The sequence below is a fragment of the Drosophila pseudoobscura genome, chromosome X (genome assembly GCF_009870125.1).
Source record: "Drosophila pseudoobscura strain MV-25-SWS-2005 chromosome X, UCI_Dpse_MV25, whole genome shotgun sequence".
Classification (NCBI taxonomy): Eukaryota; Metazoa; Arthropoda; class Insecta; order Diptera; family Drosophilidae; genus Drosophila; species Drosophila pseudoobscura.
Genome location: NC_046683.1, coordinates 1,626,977 through 1,648,924, shown reverse-complemented (window position 1 = coordinate 1,648,924; position 21,948 = coordinate 1,626,977). Strand labels below are relative to the sequence as shown.

Sequence of the window (21,948 nt, the reverse complement as noted above, 5' to 3'; positions counted from 1 at the left end):
GCAATTGTTTCATTAGCAAGTTTAATAAATATTTAATTTCAAACAATTGCAAACGAATTTGTGTGTGCGTGGCGGCATTTTTGAATTGGAATTTGAATGCAGCCTCAGCCGATAAACGATAGCATCTAGAATGCTCTCTCTCTCTATCTCTCTGCTCTCCCCCTAATCTTCCCCCCCTTATTCTAGCCAAACAGCTCACGTAATGTCTCTGTGATTATTTTTTTTTGTCTATTCCGTTTTACTCCGCCGCTTCGTGTTGGTTGCCGTTTGGCCGTGCGCGTCTCGTCGGCAACAGAGTGTAGTAGTTTTTCTCTCTCTCTCTTCTCGCTTCTCGGCTTGCTTTACTATTTCTCTGCTTCTCTAGTTCTCTGCCGAGCTCCGAGAGTTCAGTAGTTGTGTTTTTGGCGTTAGAAGAACTTCATAAATAATTTTTAATCTAATATTTTAACAAACACAAAATCAGTTTTTTTTTGCTCGATCGCGTGCCCCGTCCGTGTGAGTTCGTATTTGTTTGTTTGTGTTCGTGTTTGTGTGCTGTGTGAAACAGCTGTGCGCGAAAGAGCACACCAAACAACAAAAAAATAATCCATAACCAGAGTGCAAAAGTCCTAAGAATAGAGCACCCTTCCGCCCTCCTCCTCCCCAGTCTTTCAACCTTTTTAGTGAATGGAATGTCGTAGAATTTTCGCCGCTAGGGCCGTCAATGACGACGCAGATAGCAGGAGTGCAACTGGATAACTGTGAAACTGCAAGGAGATACAAAAGAAAAAAACCTTGCCCGTGTACGTATGTATATGTTTTGTGTGTGTGCATATGTATTTTCTGCCGGTAAAGTGGTTTTGTGTAAGAAAGAGGGGGGCTGGCTGGACGCTCAACATGTTTCGAAGGCCAAGGGCACGGCAAGGCGTACGAAATGCATACATATACATATGTACATATGTTTATATACATGTGCCTCAGCGTTTGCATGTGTGCATATTTAAACATACATATATTTTCTGTGATGTGCGCCAAAAAAATAATAATATAAAATTCTGTATAACGGTGCATACACACTTAGAAATATACACATGTGTATCCCGAAGGGGCGTGAGTGTTGCATGCGCATTTCGCCATGCATCCGGGCGGTTGCATGCGTCAATCCATCCATGAATCCATCAATTAGAAATCTCTCTCTCAAGAGAGTAATGGAGGTGCCTTTGTGTGAGTGTGTGTTTTTTTTTTTTTTTTTTATATTCATATACTTATTTATTTGCTCTATAATATTTACAATTTATATTTGTCGGACAAGAGTGTGTTGGGACTAGGGGCCCCGCGGACTGCGGTACTGCCGCAAAGCATTGCTTCGCAGTGGCGTGGACTCCTACTCCGTCTGCTCCTTCCGCCTTCTCTCCAAGGACCTAAGCGTGTGTGTGTGTGTGTGTGTGTGTGTGTGTAGGGAGAGAGACACACAGTTAGCCCATTTCCATTGTTTCGTCCTGTTTCTGTTTCGCCTATCATTCAGACCCATTCAATTTCGCATTGGAAAACAATTAAATTAGCCTTTGAGTTCGAAGGCTCAAAGGCTCAAAGGCAGTGGGTAATGGGCGATTACGCACAAAACCTGAATGTTTATACAACTTTTACAGTGACATTGCAGAAGGCACACAACCAATAGAAGAATAAATAAATAAATTATTGCGATTACACAGGGAGACAGCGCAAGAGACAGACAGAGAGAGAGAGAGTGAGAGTGAGAGCGAGAGAGAGATAGAGACTACTACTATTTGCCAATCAATTATGCACTAATGTCGCAGACACCGATGACCACAGTCCATCGCTTGGAATAAATTGTTATCATTAAATTCCCCCCCCCCCACTCCCCCCCCCACACACACACACAATCGCAACCAATCGCGGTAAAAAATCATGTTGTACGGCGGAGGGGTTCACGGTTATATTGGCCCTGCAATAACACTCCACTTCGTACCATTCAGCAGAATATCGGGCCTTACAATTCCAATTATAACGTCCCACCTCCCACGTCCACGTCCAAGTCCACCAATGGGTGAGTGCAAATTAATTGAGAATTATCTAATGGAGTAGTATCGGACGTGGACGTAGACGTCAGACGGTAGTACCTCTACTAGTATTGTACGAAGGAGTAAGCAATTAAAGACCCCATTTCCATGTGACTTAAATGCCGCAATAAAATTCCTTCCACGAGTACAAATTCTGCTAGCCACCATGATTTTGTATGCCACTCGTGTCCGTTCCAGTATCATGGGTTTGGCTAGTCGCCCCCTGCATTACGTGTGAGAGTTGCTTGGTTTTTAGAGTGCCTTCTGGATTCAGATTGAATGTCTACCAGAAGTCATTGCATAGGTTTTTCTCGCTTTCCTCCATGCCCCGTGGCATCCACAGTTGTCCAGATATGAAAGTAACATTTGGTAAGGCCTTAACTCAAAGAAGTATTAAGACCATCTACCAAAAATTATCCAAATCGAGTGAAGGGGGAGAGCTACGCGGCTCTACGGGGCATCTTCTAGTCGGTCATGCTCTACAGTTTTGTCCACTATTAGATCCATCAGATTAGCCAATCATTTGGAGATATTGTAGTGCTATTCCTTTTATGCGGGTCACATGTCAGCACCTGTCAGGCGGAGTAATTCTCATACATCTATAGCACGCTATTAATTATTATTGCTCCGACTTTATGATTCATCAAGTGCGTAATATTTGTCATCAATGGCTTGCACGGGGTATCTTTAAGGGTTCTCCGAACACACTCATATCGGGCGTTCAGTCATAAGGCGGTCACACGTTCCAGCGATACCAGGGCCGATACCAGGGCCGATGCCATGGGCCATGCAAAATAAATCCATGCAAAATATATCGTACACACATATCCTTCGAGCCGGATTTGAACCAGCGACCTATGGATCTCTGCTTTTAATGGCGCCATGCGCCACCCACTTCCATCTACAGTCCACCGCTCTACCAACTGAGCTATCGAAGGCCTCTTCGAAGGCGTGACAGCCGTCCGCTGACAATGCTTTCATTTGATTTCGTTCATCTCGGGTCTTGCATTATTTATAAACTACAAAATATGTATATGGCATAGCGCTTACCTTTCACTTTTTCCCCCCCCACCCCCCGCCGCGCGAGATTCCAATGCCGATTGCGCCCCGTCCGTCGTTCATCCAGCAGTCGCTCTTTGGAACGCCTCCGAATGTGCCCCTTCGATAGCTCAGTTGGTAGAGCGGTGGACTGTAGATGGTGTTGCGGTGCTTGTGCAACTTGGAAGCGGAGATATCCATAGGTCGCTGGTTCAAATCCGGCTCGAAGGATGCGTCATTTTTTTCTTTCATTTTTCATCTTTTTCTCATTGAAAAACCGATGGGAGTGGGGCAGAAATCTTTATAGTGTTGAGTTATTCATACTTTAGAGCATAGTTACAGTTCTGTTGTATCGTTTTATTATCGATATCCAGTGAGCGATATGTTATCGTGTTATTACACTGTGTTTTACTTAAGTTATGTGAAAAAAGTCCTATAGTAAAACTAAAACTAAAAAAATCTATCAGAAAAAGTAGTTTTGTATTTATCGATTTATTATTAAACTAAAAATGAATTTTGAATTTCCATTTCGCTCAAATTCAATTGCATTCTGGAAAGATAAATATCTATTTGATCTTTAAATATTTATTTTTTATTCCGCATTTTCTTACAGAACACCTCGCCCCAAACATGATAGATGCTAGACTTGAACAATTTTCAGAGTAAAAAGAGAGGACACAACCCTATAGCCCTCTGGGTTCTTAAATCACACTAAAAAAGGTTTCAGAGGTGAGTGAAGTCCCGTGCAAATGTGCCGACAATGTAGGTAAGCCTTTTTATGGCAATATGGGAGTCACAAAACGTGCGTCCACTGGTATCAATATATTTATGTACACATAAATTTTATTGGCTCTTGAAAGAATACGAATAAAACTATGTCACTATTAACGTTCAAATTTCGCGAGTCGATAGGAACAGGTGTTCCTCAATTCTGAATAATCTCTGGGCGTAGGATCGCCTTATCATTGGCATTTCTTCGAAAAAAAGAAAGTTCTTATCAACAGTAGACCGACCCGAACACTCCAAAAGAATTAAAAGTCGCCAAATCATTTAGACGTGTTTAACATGCAGGAAATCTGAATCATCATAGTTGGAATGTAGATCTACGACCTGTCGATAGCGAAATCAGTTCTCGAAAAGATAATCGGAGTGCCCCACACGCCCAACCCCGTGTGATTCATCATCAATGGGCCGGACAAGTGAAGCTCTCCCTAAGTGTATATATCTCTGTGGGAAAGTGTTATGGGTCTTTTGGCGCTTACAATCGTTTATACCCCCGAAGGATCGGCTGGGGGTAGCGCATTCAATCAACCCAATAATAAACTTGGATCGATCTCGAATGACTAATACACTTAGAAGGGACTTGGCGGGGCGGGGCGGGTCGGGGCGGGGCGAGAAGCTTTATGACGGCGTATCGTGTGCCCTTCTCCGATAAGCCCGGCCGGGGACACATGTCGTCTGCTTGTACGGGACTGGCACTCGCGTTATCATCATTTTTTGCCAGGCCAAACCGAACTACGAATTTATTTGCTTTATTGGCCCTCTATGGCTGGCTGGCTGACTGCCTGTCCGTTCTATTGATAAATATGGAGATTGCCTAGCGGTTTGGCTTTAGTTCTAAATAGTCCGCCCAACGAAACGGTCGAGTGTACGTACCGTGCCCTCACACGCTTGCGGCCAGAAGTACCCGCCTCCGTGCATTTTTGATACACTGTTTGCTCGCGACTGCTTTGCCGATTGTTTTTTTCTGGTGCGTTCATTTGTGGTTGTCTTTTTGTTCTAGTGAAAGGCTTTGGGGTAAGTGTCGCCTGCGTCTCCGCCTCCGCCTCTGCCTCTGCCTCTGCCTCCGCCTTTGCTCGCTGGATGGCCTATCATGTCCGCACAAATATTAGATATTGTATCTCGCAAAACTCAGAACCAAAACCAGATGTCTACTGCCGGCTCTCGGCTGACGCGTATTGGATTTATGCCACTCTGCCACTCTGCCACTCGTTTATCTCTGTTTATTCCTGTTATACGTCTGTTTATTAGTTTTCGCTCCCTCCGTGTGTGACTCACAGTATGAGGGTGAGGGGGAGAGAGTGGGCGGGCATACCCGTGGGATTTCCATTCATTAAATGCTAATCGATTTGAGTACTTTTTACTCCCTTCTGCTCTCTCGCTATTCTGTATGCTACTTTCCCTACGAAATTCGCATAAGTGAACGGCTCTTATACCTATGAGGAGTCGCTGCACGAAAATTCCCATCAGTGAAAGGAACACTTGGGTTGTTTCTTTTCTTTTATATTCCCATATGAGGCCCTGCACGAATTTATCAAACAAAAATGTGTTCCCCTAAACGAACGGCCCCTTCGGCATCCACAGGCGAGATCGATGAACAAGTTCTTCTGTGGATGCCCTGCTCTAAGCGAACGAAGAGAACCAGATCCCAGTGGGTTCCCCGTAAATAAATTCGCTATCTACTAAATATGAGATGTATCTGTTCCATTCCTGTACTCCTGTATTCCATTATTTCGGTTCCTCTTCTTGTGATTCGCTGTACCAATTTCCCATAAGTGAGCGGCACACATTCGTACAGAATGTATCATGAAGTTTGGATAAATCATTGCCACATTTCAGAAGTTTCATTCATACATATATCTGAAGCATATGGAACCTTTTCCTTTCCTTAATGAAATCTTAGAGTATAAAAACCCCAATAAAAAAAAAAAAAAAAAAAAAAGTTTGCCAGAATCAGGAAAGAATCATAAATAGCTGGGCTTATCGGTGCATTTGCTTCAGTTTTTCGCAGTATTTTTTGTATATTCTCTTTTTATGCAATTCATTCTTAGATCAGCAAAATTTCTTACATCGCTGCCGGCTCGCTCTGTGCGCTCGGACTCTGGTCCCAACACACGCCCGCGAATCGCACAGAAAAACCCGTTGCCACCAGACTCGGGGCGCCGTTTCGACTGATTCCGCGACTATGGAATGGGATAACCATTATCGTCATCTAATTATTATCGACTTGAGAGTTTGTGTGTCTGAACAAAGACAGATTGGCTGTTGGGTGCATGAGTTTTATAGCATTTTTGTAGACAAACCAGAGTGGAAGATTACGAGTATGAGGATTAAAATTAGAGGCTACCCAGACAGAGAGAAAGATTTCCAGAAAGGTTTCGCCGTTCGCGGTACATTTCCTAGCCCAAAAGTACCCATAATTGAACGGCACTTTTGTGGATGGGTATGGGTAGCCCACAAGTGAATGAAATCCATCCGTAGTAAATATCTGTCGCGTGTTTCCACTTCATTTTAACGCGTGTAAATATTTACAAGGTACATCCCCAAACCCCAACTCCGACTCCGCCCCGCTGTAACAGCCGAGTGCATTCAGTGTGCGACTACGGTTACACGAGTACACGGTTACGCCTTGTAAATTGTTTGTACATTTCGGACATTTGTCCGTCGAAACGAAGTGTAGGAATAATTGTAACACGGGTAACGATTTATTTACATTCATTTTGTTGGTTTATTGCCGCCCTATCAGTTGATTTTGATAAGATAATGACAATAGATAATAGATAATACGAGTACAATTCCATCGGGTACAATCAATCCACATTGATAGAGGCCCATGACATTCGAGAGACTGAGACTTGAGCTTGAATTTCCCCGATTATTTCATATATTCCTATTTCCTCATTCTCTCTCTCTCTCTCCCCAGAGCTCTACCTGATTTTAAACGATTTTAATGCTGGGATAAACCAAAAACCACAAACAAAAAAACAAATCCAAGAGAGACAAAAGACCATCAAGCAGCGATGGCAAAGGTCACCAACTGGGACAAGTTCGTCCTTCTGCTGTGGAAGAACTGGACGCTACAATGGAGCCACAAGTGGCAGATGGTCATCGAATTGGTGCTCCCGGCGATCTTCTCCCTGCTGCTGGTCCTCGTCCGCACTCTGGTCGACACCGAACCGATGCCTGACCGGCTGTACCAACAGCAGAACATCTCCAATCTGGATCTGCTGAAGTAAGTTCTGGCCGCTCCACCAAGCGCTCTTCCATGCTTAAAGCTACCTGATCAGCAGCATTTATCGATTGCCATTTTGGATATCGATTTTATGTGTAAAGATTGCTTTTTATGTTTACCGATTGCCATTGCCTGCATCGATTTCCATTTATGTTTATCGATAGATATTTATGTTAATATAATTATTTTAATGGTGTATCGATTTCCATTGCAGGTATCAATTTTTATAGTATCGATTTCCTTTTCCATTTATGTTTATAGATTAAATTTTATGTTTATCGATATTCTTTAATGTTAGTATAATTGCTTTTTGTGTTTATCGAATGCTACATCGATTGCCTTTTATGTTGATCGATTCTCATTTTGATATCGATTATTTATCGATTTTTATTAGGAATTATTCGATATTTATTATTAGGAGTATTCGATATTTATCGATTCCATTTGAAAGATATTTTCTTTATTTCTTTCTATTATTGCATGTTTTGTGTATTTTGTAGTGAGCGCTTCCGTTTTCCTCTTATCCCACTTTTCTTATGGTTTATTTTGATTTCCTTGTTTCTTTCTTTATGATTTTTATCATTTTATTCGCTTCATTCTTTATTCGCTTTATTCTACGCTTTTCCTCATTCTTGACATACATATATTTTGCATGATTTCCTATTATATTCCATTTATATTTCTTTACTATTATTTCCTTTCATTTTCTATATGTTTTTTCATGAAATACTTCTTTCTCCTTAAGCTTTCTTTGGTTTTCCCATATCTTTTCTACGATTTCCTTCCATTTTCCATATTTCCCCTGAATTTATCTGTTTTCTATGATTTTCCCTTGTTTTTCTTTATTTTCTATGATTTTCTTCCTTTTTCCCATATTTTTTCTTTCTCTTTCCGTATGCTTTCCCTATGCTTTCTTCTGGCAAGCTCGAATTTTCTATGCTTTCTATGGTTTCTGAAAATACCAAAATATACCGAAATATACTTCATATGTACGAGTATGTGTAAATTTGTAAATCTCTCGTCTCTCGTTTCCGCCCCAGACATACGTTGCATAGTTCGTCCTACTTTGGCAAACTCCTAGAGCTGATTGCACCCAACCGAAGGAGGTAATGAATCTGTAATGAAAATATCATGAAAATCCAACCATTATTCCAGGGATTGAATTTCCTCTAACTCCTCATCTAACATATCCTCAAGCAAAAGCCGAAAAAAACTAAACCGTAAACCGTAAACCGTGAACCGTCTTGTCGTCTTGTCCAACTCCCAGTGCAAAAAAGAACCCATGAATAAACCACCCACTATCCCACTTTCTATCCCTTTATTGATCCTGCAGCAACACCGACACGAGTCTGAAACCTTTCCTCTTCAAACTGTACTACTCGCCGTACAATCCCGTGCTGGACAAGCTCGTCAACGAGACCTGCAGGCTACTGCAGCTACAGAGCTACCACTCATCGGTGGATGCGGCCACATTGCAGTCGGATCTGGTGGCGGAGCGAGCCTTTGCGGGCATACAATTCAGCGATGATTGGTCGACGATTGGTATCAACGACTCCCTGCCGGATGACTTCAGCTTCGCCCTGAGATTCCCCTCGGAGCTGCGAACGGCCACGATAGCGATAGCCAACACGTGGCTGACAATGCGGCTCTTTCCCAGCATTGATTTGACGGGGCCGAGGAATGAGCCGGAGGAAGACGGTGGCATACCGGTGGGATATCTGCGAGAGGGCTTCCTGCCGCTGCAGCATGTCCTGTCGATGAGCTATCTGCGACAGAAGGCCGAGGTGCTGTCGGAGAATGTGACCCTGCCGGAGGTGTGGATGCAGCGATACCCGTTTCCGGCCTACATCTTTGATCCCCTGCTGGAGGGCATGTCTTCGATAATGTCGCTGATTATCCTCCTCAGCTTCATCTATCCGTGCACGTACATCACAAAGGTAAGTGGCTATGCCGCGACGGGATTGAACCTCTCATCTCTCACCTCTCACGGCATATCAATCACTTGCAGTACATCACCGCCGAGAAGGAGAAGCAGCTCAAGGAGGTAATGAAGATCATGGGCCTCAGCAATTGGCTGCACTGGACCGCCTGGTTCGTCAAGTCCTTCATCATGCTGACCATCTCGGCGATTCTCATTGCCATACTCGTGAAGATCAACTGGAGCGAAGGCGTTGCCGTCCTGACCCACGCAAATTTCACCGCCCTGGTGTTCTTTCTGATCGTCTACGTCGTCGCGAGCATCTGCTTTTGCTTCATGATGGCCACGTTCTTCTCCAAGGCCAGCACTGCCGCGGCTGTGACGGGTCTGATCTGGTTCATTGCCTACATCCCATTCTCCTTTACAATCAACACGTACGACGATCTCAGTCTCGGGACGAAGCTGGGCTGGAGCCTGATCTCCAACACGGCCATGGGCTTTGGCATTAAGCTGATCCTTGGATTCGAGGGCACCGGCGAGGGTCTCCAGTGGAGCAATCTCTTCACCCCCGTGTCCGTTGACGATACCCTGACGGTAGGGGCTGTGATGCTGATGATGCTCGCCTCCTGCTTCATTTGCATGACCATCTGTCTGTATGTGGAGCAGATAATGCCAGGGAGCTTTGGTGTCCCGAAGCCATGGAATTTCCCCTTTACTATGGAGTTTTGGTGCGGCGAGAGGGAGTATATGGGTGTCGAAGATATGCCCGTCAATGGGGGGCTGGAGGAGAACCGCGATCCGAATGCCTTTGAAAGGGAACCGGAGGGCAAACACATCGGTGTACAGATGCGGCATCTGAAGAAGAAATTCGCGGACAAAATGGTCGTCAAGGGTGTGTCGATGAACATGTTCGAGGATGAGATCACAGTGCTACTCGGACACAACGGCGCTGGCAAGACCACGACCATATCGATGCTCACGGGCATGTTTCCGCCGACCAGTGGCACGGCTATACTCAATGGCAGCGACATACGCACCAATATCGAGGGGGCGCGCATGTCCCTTGGCATCTGTCCGCAGCACAATGTCCTCTTCGACGAGATGAGTGTCGCGAATCACATACGCTTCTTCAGCCGCATGAAGGGGCTGCGGGGCAAGGCCGTCGAGCATGAGGTAAACAAGTACCTGAAGATGATCGAGCTGGAGGACAAGGCGAATGTGGCCTCCTCGAAGCTATCGGGCGGCATGAAGCGAAAGCTCTCTGTGTGCTGTGCCCTGTGCGGCGACACCAAGGTGGTGCTGTGCGACGAGCCCAGCTCTGGCATGGATCCGTCCGCTCGCCGACAGCTGTGGGATCTGCTGCAGCAGGAGAAGATCGGTCGGACACTGCTCCTGACGACACACTTTATGGACGAGGCGGATGTGCTCGGCGATCGCATAGCCATCATGTGCGATGGCGAGCTCAAATGTCATGGCACATCGTTCTTTTTGAAGAAGAAATACGGCTCGGGCTATCGATTGGTAATAGAACTGATGATAAAGATATTTCGGCATATCCTTATTGACATTTTCTCTGTCTGTTTTTAGATCTGCGTGAAGCGTGACAACTGCGAGACGAACGAGGTGACGGCCTTGCTGCAGAAGTACGTGCCTGGCCTGAAACCCGAGTGCGATATTGGAGCGGAGCTCTCGTACCAATTGCCGGATAACTATTCCTCGAAATTTGAGGAGATGTTCGGGCAGCTGGAGGAGCAATCGGATGAGCTGCATCTGAATGGCTATGGCGTGGGCATCACCTCCATGGAGGAGGTCTTCATGAAGGTCGGTGCCGAGAAGGATGGCGCCGGCAATCTGAAGGATGCCAGCGAAATAATGAACGGCGGCACTGGCTATAGCAAGGAGGACAACAACCACCACGACAACGAATCGATACAGTGTAAGTAGCGATTGATCAATCAATTGAATCGAATCGAATGATAAACTCCATTAACTGTTTGCAGCCGATGGCATCTTCTCCGAGAATCGTCGCCTGCTTCAAGGAATGAAGCTCCTTTCGAATCAATGGAAAGCCATGTTCCTCAAGAAGATCTTGTACACGTGGCGCAACAAGCTGCTGCTCCTCATCCAGAACTTAATGCCCATTTTCTTTGTGGTTGTCACGATCCTCATCATCGAAACGCAGGGCACCTTCATGGAACTGAAGCCCATCACCATGTCCCTCACACAGTATCCTTTGGCTGTGACAGTACTGGAGCGCCAGGATTTCAGGAATGGCTCACTGGGCGACCGCATAGCCACACAGTATGCCGCCTTGGCCCAGTCCTATGGCTCAGATTATGAGCTGCAAGAGACGCCCGCAGAGAAATCCTTCACGGACTACATCCTGGAGCTGGGCAGGACGATACAGGTGCGGATCAATTCGCGTTACCTCACAGCGGCCACTGTCAACGAGACGCATATTGTGGCCTGGCTGAACAACCAGCCAATGCATACGGCGCCCCTCACCGTCAATCTGGCCCACAATGCCATTGGCATGGCCCTCAATCCAAAGATCAGGATATCCGTGACGAATGCCCCACTTCCGTACACCACCGACACGATCCTCACGCAGCTCTCGACGGGCAATAATCTGGGCACCCAATTGGCCATCAATTTGTGCTTCTGCATGTGCTTCGTCAGCTCCATTTATATCCTGTTCATGATCAAGGAGCGCGAATCGCGGGCCAAGCTCCTCCAGTTCGTGGGCGGAGTCAAGGTGTGGACCTTCTGGCTGTCGCAATTCATTTGCGACTTTGCCACCTACATCTTTACAGCGTTCATTATGATCCTCACGATACTGTGCTTCCAAGAGGCGGGTCTCTCGTCCTTCGGGGAGCTGGCACGTTACTTCCTGCTGCTGCTGCTCTTTGGCTTCTCGGCGCTGCCGTTCATCTACATCATGTCGCTCTTCTTTAAGGAGCCCGCCACCGGGTTTGCCCGCGTCTCCATCGTCAATATCTTCTGCGGAATGGCTCTGTTTATTGTCGTTGTGGTTATGTCCTCGGATTTCTTCGATACCAAGGACACCGCAGACGTTCTGGGCTGGGTTTTCCGCATCTTTCCACACTTTTCGCTGGCCATGGGCCTCAACAAGGTGTACATCAATACGGCCACAAGGAATGCCTGCGAGAAGCTGGGCCTGCCACCCGTACTGCTCTGCGAAATGCTACCCAAATGTTGCAGTAAGTGTTCCTTACCCTTCGCAATGATTGCCTTTTCCTAACAACGTCTAACAAATTTTATTCCCACAGATATGAAGCCATGGTTTGCTTGGGCGGAGCCTGGCGTCGGCCCCGAAACCACCTACATGATCACAACGGGCGTTGTTTTTTTCCTCATCATCATCGTCCTGGAATTCAGAATCATCGGCGAGCTCATCTACAAGATACGCCAAGCGTTAAGGTAAGCACAGAATCGCTCAGACTTCTCTCCCTCTCTCTCTCTCTCTCTCTCTCTGTCCACAAAAGTAACCATGCCCTTTGTCGTTCTGCAGTAAGCCACCACCGCCACCCGTGGAGGGTTATCTGGATGACGATGTGGCCCAGGAGCGGGAGCGCATTTTCAATATGAGTACCCCCGAATTGGCCGCCAAGAATCTGGTGTTGGATCGTGTGACCAAATATTATGGCAACTTTTTGGCCGTCAATCAAGTGTCGCTCTGCGTGCAGGAGTAAGTTTTTGTCCCATAATCAAACAATCGATAGTACTCGTATTTTCTATGCAATATTTCATCAATTTTGCAGTAGTTTATCATGTGTATCTTTGGCATGAAAAATGTAGCTAAATTTGATCTAAGATCGAACAAATATTAGGTTTTTATAGGAGAAATCGAAAAATCAGCACAATACCGAAAATTTTAATCGATTAATAATCGATTCAAAATTGATGAAATTTCAATTCATAGTAGAAGAATTGGATGTGGATTAAACATCGATACAATTCGATTGATTATCGATTATTAGTACTACAAAATATTGCTGCAAAGTGTATCCATTTTTACTAATTCTTTGGCGTCCTTTTTGCAGGGTCGAGTGCTTCGGACTGTTGGGCGTGAATGGAGCGGGCAAGACGACCACCTTCAAGATGATGACTGGCGACGAGCGCATCAGCTCGGGGGCGGCCTATGTGCAGGGCTTGAGCCTGGAATCGGACATGAATAGCATCTACAAGATGATCGGCTACTGTCCGCAGTTCGACGCCCTGCTGGACGATCTGACGGGGCGCGAGGTGCTGCGCATTTTCTGCCTGTTGCGTGGCGTCCAGGAGGGACGGATCAAGCAGCTGTCGGAGGATCTGGCGAAGTCGTTTGGCTTCATGAAGCACATAGATAAGCGAACGGCCGCCTACAGCGGTGGCAACAAGCGGAAGCTGAGCACCGCCATAGCCGTCATTGGCAGCCCCTCGGTGGTGTACCTGGATGAGCCGACAACGGGAATGGATCCGGCGGCACGTCGCCAGCTGTGGAACATGGTCTGTCGCATCCGTGACTCGGGCAAATCGATTGTCCTCACCTCCCACAGCATGGAGGAGTGCGAGGCTCTATGCACGCGTCTGGCCATCATGGTCAATGGCGAGTTCAAGTGCATTGGCAGCACGCAGCATCTAAAGAACAAGTTCTCCAAGGGACTGATCCTGAAGATCAAGGTGCGACGGAATCTGGAGGCACTGCGACAGATGCGGCACAGCAGCAGCTTCGCAGCGGGCACAAGGAATGCCGATGAGCAGACGGTGCCCGAGCAGATGGCACAGCAGAGCATCAACCAAGTGAAGGAGTTTGTGGAGCGCGAATTTCCACATTCCATATTGCAGTAAGTGCTAAACTTGAATCGAATGGAGGAAGCCCTTTCTATAAATGTTTTGTTGTATGTTTCTTTCTTGCAGAGAGGAATATCAGGGCATTTTAACATTCTACATTCCATTGACGGGCGTCAAATGGTCGCGTATCTTTGGCCTAATGGAGAGCAATCGCGAGGAGTTGAATGTCGAAGACTATTCGGTCAGTCAGACCACATTGGAGGAGATATTCCTCGAGTTTGCCAAGTACCAGCGCGAGGATACGCGTGCCCAACAGTGAGCGCATACAACACGCATACTAGTTGTTGCTAATCCTCCCCGTTGGCTTTTATAACTTATGGGTTTTTTTTTGAATGCCTCATCAGACCTATTTCGAGAATCAACGCCATGCCACTCATTTCTATGTCTCATGCATCACCACTCATCACGAATGCACAGGAGCAGGAAACACTTTTGCCATCCGCGATCTTTCGTTGTAGTTTTCTTGTAGTTATTTTAGTAGTGTCTAATCCCAATACTCCTCTCCCCCCCATATCTTTATTGACACAAACCAACCAACCAACCAACCAACCAAACAGCAGCTAACTTTTCCGCATGGCTTGTAGACCTATCTTCAATTCTGCAATCTGCTATCTCTTATCCTATATCGATGTCCATATTGCTAATGCTAATGTATGACTATGTAACGTTTTTGTTCCTTCCCCCCCTGAAAAAAGCAGCCAAGGCCACCTCTCAAAGTTGAGAAAACTATGCAAATCCCTTCTAGATAATGAGTATTGAATGAAACCAACTACCTAAACGGATCTAATCGGATCTTCTGTGACCTGATGCCCGAAACACACACAAAATAGTTTCTAAGACTCTAAACAAAAGAAACCCAGACAAAAGATAATGCAACGTGAATGCCTTGTTACCTTGTGATCTACTAGCGAAATTACACACCTAAACATAACATAACAGAGAGATCTACCATATATATATATACACACATATATATATATATATATATATATATATCGTATAACGTATAACGTATAACGTATCTGCCTGAAATGCACGATAAGTTCCAAAGATTTTTACGTATCATTTTATCATTTTTAATTTTTTTTTATTTTTTTGTTGTTTTTGTTTCCATTTTATATTTTGTATCTTGTTCTGCCATCAAAAGTATTCTTCTTTAAGGTACACAAAAGAATTGGCGCTTTACATTTATAGCTTTAAAAAAAAGTCAACTCGATGTACTTTGATGTATTTTTATTATGAATGTTTGTACTTACGATTTCGGGGGCTAAAACCAAACTGTAAATACTATAGTTGCGATTTTACTATGGAACCTGAGCGATAACATTAAATGTGTAATAAACGGAAATAAATATTTAATTCTGAATGGTATTTGGGCTTTATTTGGGCCTCTAACGTAGAAGAATCCTTCTGAGGCAGAAACTATGTGCTACCTTGGACAGTCTTTGGATAATCTTAATGATGAACAGCCTAATTTATCCCACTAAACAGTAAACATCAACATTGGTTCGTTATACATATGTATCCTCAGGTACAGTCTCTGTAGCGACACGAATACAAAATCCTATGAAAGCTTGAAAAAATCGTTTCTCCAACTTGATATCGGCGCTGAATAGAACTATCTTTTATTGATCTTTGCAGTTCGCTAAACTTCTGTTTATTTTGTTTCTATTAGCAAGTTCTTTACGCGATTATTGTAGGGCAAAAGCAATGTATTTGTTTCTCCAAAATGATCGCAAATCTATTTTTATTTTGAAATGGACGTAGGGGTATACCTTCGGCTGCCGCGATCAAAGAGATAGACATGCAGGCCAATGACCATATTGCGGGTGATGAAAAAGTCCTCAATATTGAGCTCAAAAGTGTCCTTGCGAAGACTAAGGAATATGTGGGAGAAGGAGGTCGACTCCAATGGCAAATGAAAGATCATTGAGTCGCTCTGCTCATCGCTAAATGGGAATAAATGGGAATATGGGGATTACGACATGAAATTTAAGGCGCGCGTCCACAACTCACTGGAGCGTTGCTCCGTGGAACTTGAGTTCCATGAACGAGGACAGCTTCTTGTGCGGCGACATGGGTATCTGGCCGATGCGATTCCATGTGCTGCGCGAGAGACTGACACTCGGATTGGCCTTGCGCTTGAATCGCACCTCCACCTGGTAGCCGTCCCTGTAGTTGTCGCTGAGCTCCTTATAGCACCCGATGGCCCACAGCTGGCCGTCGTAAAGGACGGGCGTCCGGTGGCACAGCCGCTCGCTGTCCAGCGGCAAGAGGCTGGTGTACAGAAAGCTACTGCCACGCGACTGCATGAACGCGGTGATGGTGAATATCGTTCTCTTGCCCGCCGGATCGATGCCCGCCGGCACCCCGTCCACGCAGATGAATGCCGGAGAGCCCAGAATGGCCAGGGCGAAGTGCAGGCGGCGCCACTGGCCCGTGGTGCAGAACTGAATGGGCAGATTGCAGCAGCTCTGGAGACCCATCATCCGTATCAGGCCCTCGCTCACCTCTTTGGCCGTATGGCGGTAATGACCCTGAAGCAGGGCCTGGATGTACATCAGCTCCATGGGTGTGAACTCTCCAGGCAGGGTGTCGTTCTGCGGACAGTAGCCCAGCCGGCGATAGCATTGGACGCGCTGACGGGCCATGGAGTAGCCCCCGACCCAAATGCGTCCACAAGTGGCGCGCGTTTCATGCACCAGGAGCTTCAGGAGGGTCGTCTTTCCAGAAGTGTTGTAGCCATTGAGGGAGACACATTCGGTTCTGCGAATCAAAAAAGTCTCGATGGAAGGATGACTATCGATAACTATCGATATCGGCACTCACTTGCCTATGCGCAGATTTAGTCCCTCGATGATATAACGCTTCTTGTGGCGCTTTCCCAAACTTCGGATGATTAGGGAGTACTCCTCCCGATCCGACTGTTTCATTTGGTCAATGTGATGCCTCTCTGTGATGACAGAGGCATCCACAGCCGGGGCATCTTTGAGAGTGGGCCTGGACGAAGTGTCCTCCGGAATGCGACACTCTTCGGGAATTCTGTGTCTGCAGAAGCCATAGGCGAGGACTGTGTAGAATTCCGTGGCTTCAAGGAAGATCACAAGCAGTAGAATGTTCAGCATCATCATTGAGAACTCGAAGGCGATGCCAAGGTCCTTCATAAGGTAGTGATAGGTAGCTGGAAAGAGAGGATAACTATTAGAGGACATCCTTCTTGAAGGGATAAGGATCTCGTCTTCACTCAACTGCAACAATTGGGTAGGCTATTGCAATGTAGGACCTTGGTGGATACAAATTTCACATCCGGATCACTGCAGTACAGTTTATACTCGTGTATCATGAACAATTTGAAGACCATTTCGGCAGAAGTATATTGTATGTGATATTGAAACCAATCCGGGAGATTCCCTATATCATTCGATACCACAATATTGAACAAGAGAATACCCAAGGAATTCCATACGCAGATAAGCACAAAGCCATGCAGGGGATCACGAATTAGCTCCGATACCAGATAGGTGCTCAACATCACTGCCAGACCCAAGAGGCCGAGTGTCACGGAAAGGTAAACTACAAGAAAATCAGGCGAAAGTAAATTGAAAGTCAGAGGGAACATGGTTGAGTCGAGAACCCACAGTAAAAGAGAACATCATGATGTGGATGCACGTAGCCGGCCACACAGATGATCACGCAGATCACCAGAACCGACAGCAGCATTAAATCGAAGAGTATATAGCACAGCCAGAAGGTGTGAAGCCTTGCGCCAGCTAGTAACTGTTGCTTCTTCATCGTACTGGCCCGCTCCCGAATGAGAAACATCGAGATGCTCGGCCACACAAAGCTCACGACGAACGTGATGTTGATGGCCAGAAGGCTGCCCAAACTGAGCGGTGACTGGGTAAAGGTATTGAGATTCGTCTGAAAGGGCATTGGCCACAGGGTCACATCAATGGTGGCCTCCTCGTCGAAGGTTTGTCTGTGGAAGGATCACGCAATCAAAAGAGAGTTCGATTCAGAGGCAGAGGCAGGAATAGGAATCTGGCTGGTACCTGGCCACCGCATTGTGCACCGTATTCAGACTGTATGCGGCCGTATGCAATGGTATATTGTTGAACCATGCCGTCACCATCTTCTCGCTGAATGTTGCCCCAAACATTTGGCGGAAATTCACATTCTGTGAGAACTCGTTGTTATTTAGCAGATGCGACTTGCCGTTCATGTCCTTGTTGAGGATGTGGACATGACCGTCGTACCAGTATAGCAGCTCCGTGTAGAAGCCATACATCCCGTGCACATTCTTGGACTCCTGGGTGATGATCTCCGCAAAGGCCTCTATGGTGTGCAGGCTCGTGAGGTTGAACGTCAGCGGGAGCAGCTTAAAGTTCTTTCCATACAGGAGAGTGGCCGAAAAGGTGCACACAAGGGCTACGGTGAGAACCAAGGCATCCACTATCCCGAGACTCCATGATCGGCGGGCCACTATCCATCGCTTGTAGAGAAGGGCCCACATATGCAGGACAAACAACCGCCGGCCGGTGAGCTTTCCTTTGTGCCCGACATCCTCCAGCATGGCATAGTAGTCCTCAACGACGATGCTATGATTGTTGATCATCTGCCCGTCGCCCTCCTGATCGTTCTGCTCGCACCCGAAACGCAGAAAGATCTCCTCCATGGAGGTGTCCCTTATGCGAAAGCTCACGACATTGAGCTGCTCCATATTCTGCTCGAGCTCATCCAAAAGAGATGTGAACTGATCCTCGTACTTGTTTTCTAGGACAAACGTCACCTTCAGCCCAATATCGCTCTCAATGGCCAGGTGAGGCATGTATGAGCTCAACATTGTGTACAGTTTAGTGACGTTGCAGTTCTTGCCCTTGACACAGGTCTTCAAGGCGAGAGAGAGAGGGAGAGAAAGAGGGAATAGAATAGAATCAGAGATGGATGGTAGAACTATATGGGTTCAGTTAGAAATCCATGAGAGATCGAAAAGAGATTGACAAGAGATGGATGAGAAGATCGATTAGAAATGAAAAAGAAATCAATATGGGACCGATGAGATGGGATCCATAATTATTGAATTTGAGAATATTTCGATATAAAATCGATCAGATCGATTGGCAATTGACTAGTGATCTCTAAGAGATCCATGAGATATCAATGATCGATCCACATACCAATCGATATCCATGTCCGTACATATTCTTCAGAAAAGTTCTAGTGCCGGTGCACTTGAGCTCTCCATTTGCCATGATCGCCAGACGATCGGCCATTGTCTCTGCCAAAGCGGTGGAGTTGGTAACGAGAATAATGGTGCGTCGAGACTTCTCCTCGTTGATGAGGGCCCAGATGAGCGACTGTGTGGGCTTGTCCAGATCGGAGTGTATATCATCGATCAGGACGATAGAGCAGTCCCCCAAGAAGGCGCAGCACACACTGAAAAGACACCTCTCTGGGGCGCTGAGATGCCTAACCTTTCTGGTCTTCAGATGGGTGATCTTCATCGCCTGCATATAGAAATTCGCCTGTGCCACAATCTGGCCGCGCTCGTGCATGCCTCGCACCTGGCAAACGAAATGGATGTGATCGATGACACTCAGATCGAGCAGCAGGAGATCGTCGTTGAAGGCGACACCCAGTTCCGCAGAGGCTGCCATTCGTTCCGTTTCTATGTCATGCGTGGAAATCATGACCGATCCCCGATTGGGATTCAGCAGACCAGCGAGTATACGCAGCAGCGTCGTCTTCCCACAGCCATTGTGGCCCATGAGGATGGTTACTTCGTTCTCGTAGACATTCCATGTGAAGAGATTGAGGGCCGGGTGATCGCTGCTACCGAATCGCTTGCACAGTTTCCTGATCTTCAGCTTGAAGCGTCGATGCGAGGGCTCCACCTCGTAGATCTTGGTGGAATTCACCCCAATTGTGGTGCCCTGGTGCGTAAAACTTTTCGGACGCTCGTTCTGAAAGTCATCGGGCATGCTGCCGGCCCGCGACGAACGCTTCATTCCCTTGTTGGCCATCTCGGTGGCATTCCACATGTCCATGTAGAGGCCAATTATGCAGTACACCAATGCTGCGGCGGCGAACACCCACGAGCTCTTGGTGACGCTCATCGGTTCGGTGGCGAAGATCAGCTCGAATCCGCGGTCATACCACTCCTTGTGGAAGATCAGCTCTCGCTCCACCAGCGTCTCGATCACTTTGGCCAACACACAGTTGGGCAATGCATAGGACAGGTAGCGAATGATGCGCAGTTCATGCTCCGGATTGTTCCACAGCACAAAGAAGGGCATGTACGTGATGATCCACAGGACAGTCAGTACATGGACGGCATTCAAGGGATGCTTAAAGAACGCCGAGATCATCATTGCAAACGCATTCGACGCTAGACTGTAGGAAACGACAATCAGTAATAGAATATGCCAGGGGGTCTCCGTGAGGACTCCATAGTCATTCCGCCAGTGTACCTACAAATTGAGCAACACATAACAAATTGACCAAGAAATCGACTATTAGCAAATCGATTACTTCGATAGTTATCGATAGTTTTATATACATTTGATAAGTATTCGAAGTCGATAAGCTAATCTCCATGATACAAATTCAAAAATTCTCCAAGCAAACGATATTTATCGATAATATAAACATCGATTATTTTCGATAAATAATTTGTATTCTTACCTTGCATATCACCGTAATCAACAAAGAGGTAAAGAGCGTATAGAAGACACCCTTCATGTACCACGATATAAAGTGTATGGTATTCCCAATATTCATGTTGATCATGAACAAACGCAGCTGGGAATGCTTCTCACTTACCACTTGCTAAAGAAGGAAACGTTCAATTCAATTTCAGATAGAGCTAAGCGACATATCGACGTTTCTTACATAGATTAAAATTTGGCAGGGAAACAGGAAGCCAATGATGAAGAGCAGCGCCAGACTCCGATCCAGGTAGAGCAACAGGGGATCCTGCTTTCGACCGATGATGGGAAAACGACGCATCTGGATCTCGGGGATCGTCTTGGTACTGACCATCTCCAGGAAGGTCTCGCTAATGACCTTCTGCAGTTTGATGAAGCCCTCGCGAACGTAGCCCACATAGCCGCCGCAGTAGGGCCGATCGAGACGGTCTTGCACGGTGGCGGCTTGGTCGTCCACATAGTTTGTCATCCAATTGGCGCTGATGAAGGAGCCCTGACTCAATATCCGTAGTTCGCTGGGGATCAGAATCGAGTAATTGAGCACCGGATGGATGCTGTCCTTTTGCACCAGGGATCCCTCTTCGAAATCGTATCCCATTTCGAAGGGCGAATCATCGAAACAGATGCCAGCGAAGAGGTACTCCCGTCGCATCACGTTTTCCAGATGACTGCAGTCATTGAAATGTTCCGCCTTCAGTGGGTGCAGTTTCGCCATGCTCTGTGTAATGGTCTCACCGAAAATATTAAACTGCTCGGGTGCCCAGCCGATCACCATCTTCGGAATGTACGGATTGTTATCCTTGCCGTACTCTGTGGCGATCTTCTGCCGCTCCGCTAGTATGTCCATCAGCTCCGTCCAGCTGCGCTCCAGATCGATCGGTTCGTACACACTGTCCACCCGCATATCCACCTCCATTACCAGTCGCATACCCACAGCGATGAAGCACAGCATTACCGGCGAAAAGACAATCCATAGCACCTCCAAGGGTCTGGATAATTGAATCTTGTGGTTCTTCCACGATATTAAAATTAATTTTCCTACACAGTCACGTATGGTCATAGTATTTTTGTTTTTTGTTTGTGAGAGAAAAAACAACGACTGCTACTACTACTCGTATGAGTATCTACGCGTACGAGTGCCCCAGTGACTGAGGGGCACTGCTGTATGAGCCGTGACGTAAGAACCGCTTTCAAAGGTAGCAAATTTAAGCCCAGATCTTGTTCTGTTTCCTCACGATCTTTGCCCTGCTCTCATATATTTTTCCTAGATCTATTTAAGGCTGTATCTTTTATGATGTTTCCCTCGAGTGTGTCGCCTCTCCATCTTTGACTATTTGACTCTTTCGCTGTATTCATAAT

At 46.4% G+C, this 21,948-nt stretch overlaps 2 protein-coding genes and 2 non-coding genes across 9 annotated transcripts; 2 read left to right on the top strand and 2 right to left on the bottom strand.

Moving 5' to 3' along the window:
• The first annotated feature begins 211 nt into the window (after positions 1-211).
• Positions 212-15,241, top strand: Abca3 (ATP binding cassette subfamily A member 3). 6 transcript variants are annotated; one of them, XM_015185908.2, is made up of 13 exons: positions 212-782; positions 3,712-3,827; positions 6,802-7,110; positions 8,151-8,216; positions 8,444-9,047; positions 9,119-10,549; positions 10,616-10,964; positions 11,029-12,249; positions 12,319-12,469; positions 12,561-12,737; positions 13,093-13,875; positions 13,949-14,137; positions 14,581-15,241. In XM_015185908.2, the coding sequence occupies exons 3-13, from the start codon at positions 6,899-6,901 to the stop codon at positions 14,639-14,641; spliced, it is 5,244 nt and encodes a 1,747-aa protein (XP_015041394.2). In that variant the 5' UTR covers positions 212-782; positions 3,712-3,827; positions 6,802-6,898; the 3' UTR covers positions 14,642-15,241. The 6 variants fall into 6 exon arrangements, with proteins under 6 accessions (XP_015041394.2, XP_001355734.4, XP_015041392.2 ...); XM_001355698.4 differs by lacking the exon at positions 8,151-8,216; XM_015185906.2 differs by having other exon boundaries at positions 13,949-15,241.
• TRNAY-GUA (transfer RNA tyrosine (anticodon GUA)) lies at positions 2,888-2,998 on the bottom strand. Its single transcript has 2 exons — positions 2,962-2,998; positions 2,888-2,923 (listed from the first exon to the last, which is right to left on the bottom strand). It is a non-coding gene; the product is annotated as a tRNA-Tyr (tRNA).
• Positions 3,219-3,329, top strand: TRNAY-GUA (transfer RNA tyrosine (anticodon GUA)). The gene is made up of 2 exons: positions 3,219-3,255; positions 3,294-3,329. It is a non-coding gene; the product is annotated as a tRNA-Tyr (tRNA).
• LOC4815621 (ATP-binding cassette sub-family A member 3) lies at positions 15,237-21,695 on the bottom strand. Its single transcript, XM_001355699.4, has 9 exons — positions 20,774-21,695; positions 20,567-20,710; positions 19,060-20,352; positions 17,935-18,770; positions 17,521-17,861; positions 17,132-17,455; positions 16,712-17,063; positions 15,899-16,648; positions 15,237-15,831 (listed from the first exon to the last, which is right to left on the bottom strand). The coding sequence occupies exons 1-9, from the start codon at positions 21,647-21,649 to the stop codon at positions 15,630-15,632; spliced, it is 5,118 nt and encodes a 1,705-aa protein (XP_001355735.4). The 5' UTR covers positions 21,650-21,695; the 3' UTR covers positions 15,237-15,629.
• Between the last annotated feature and the right edge of the window lie 253 nt (positions 21,696-21,948).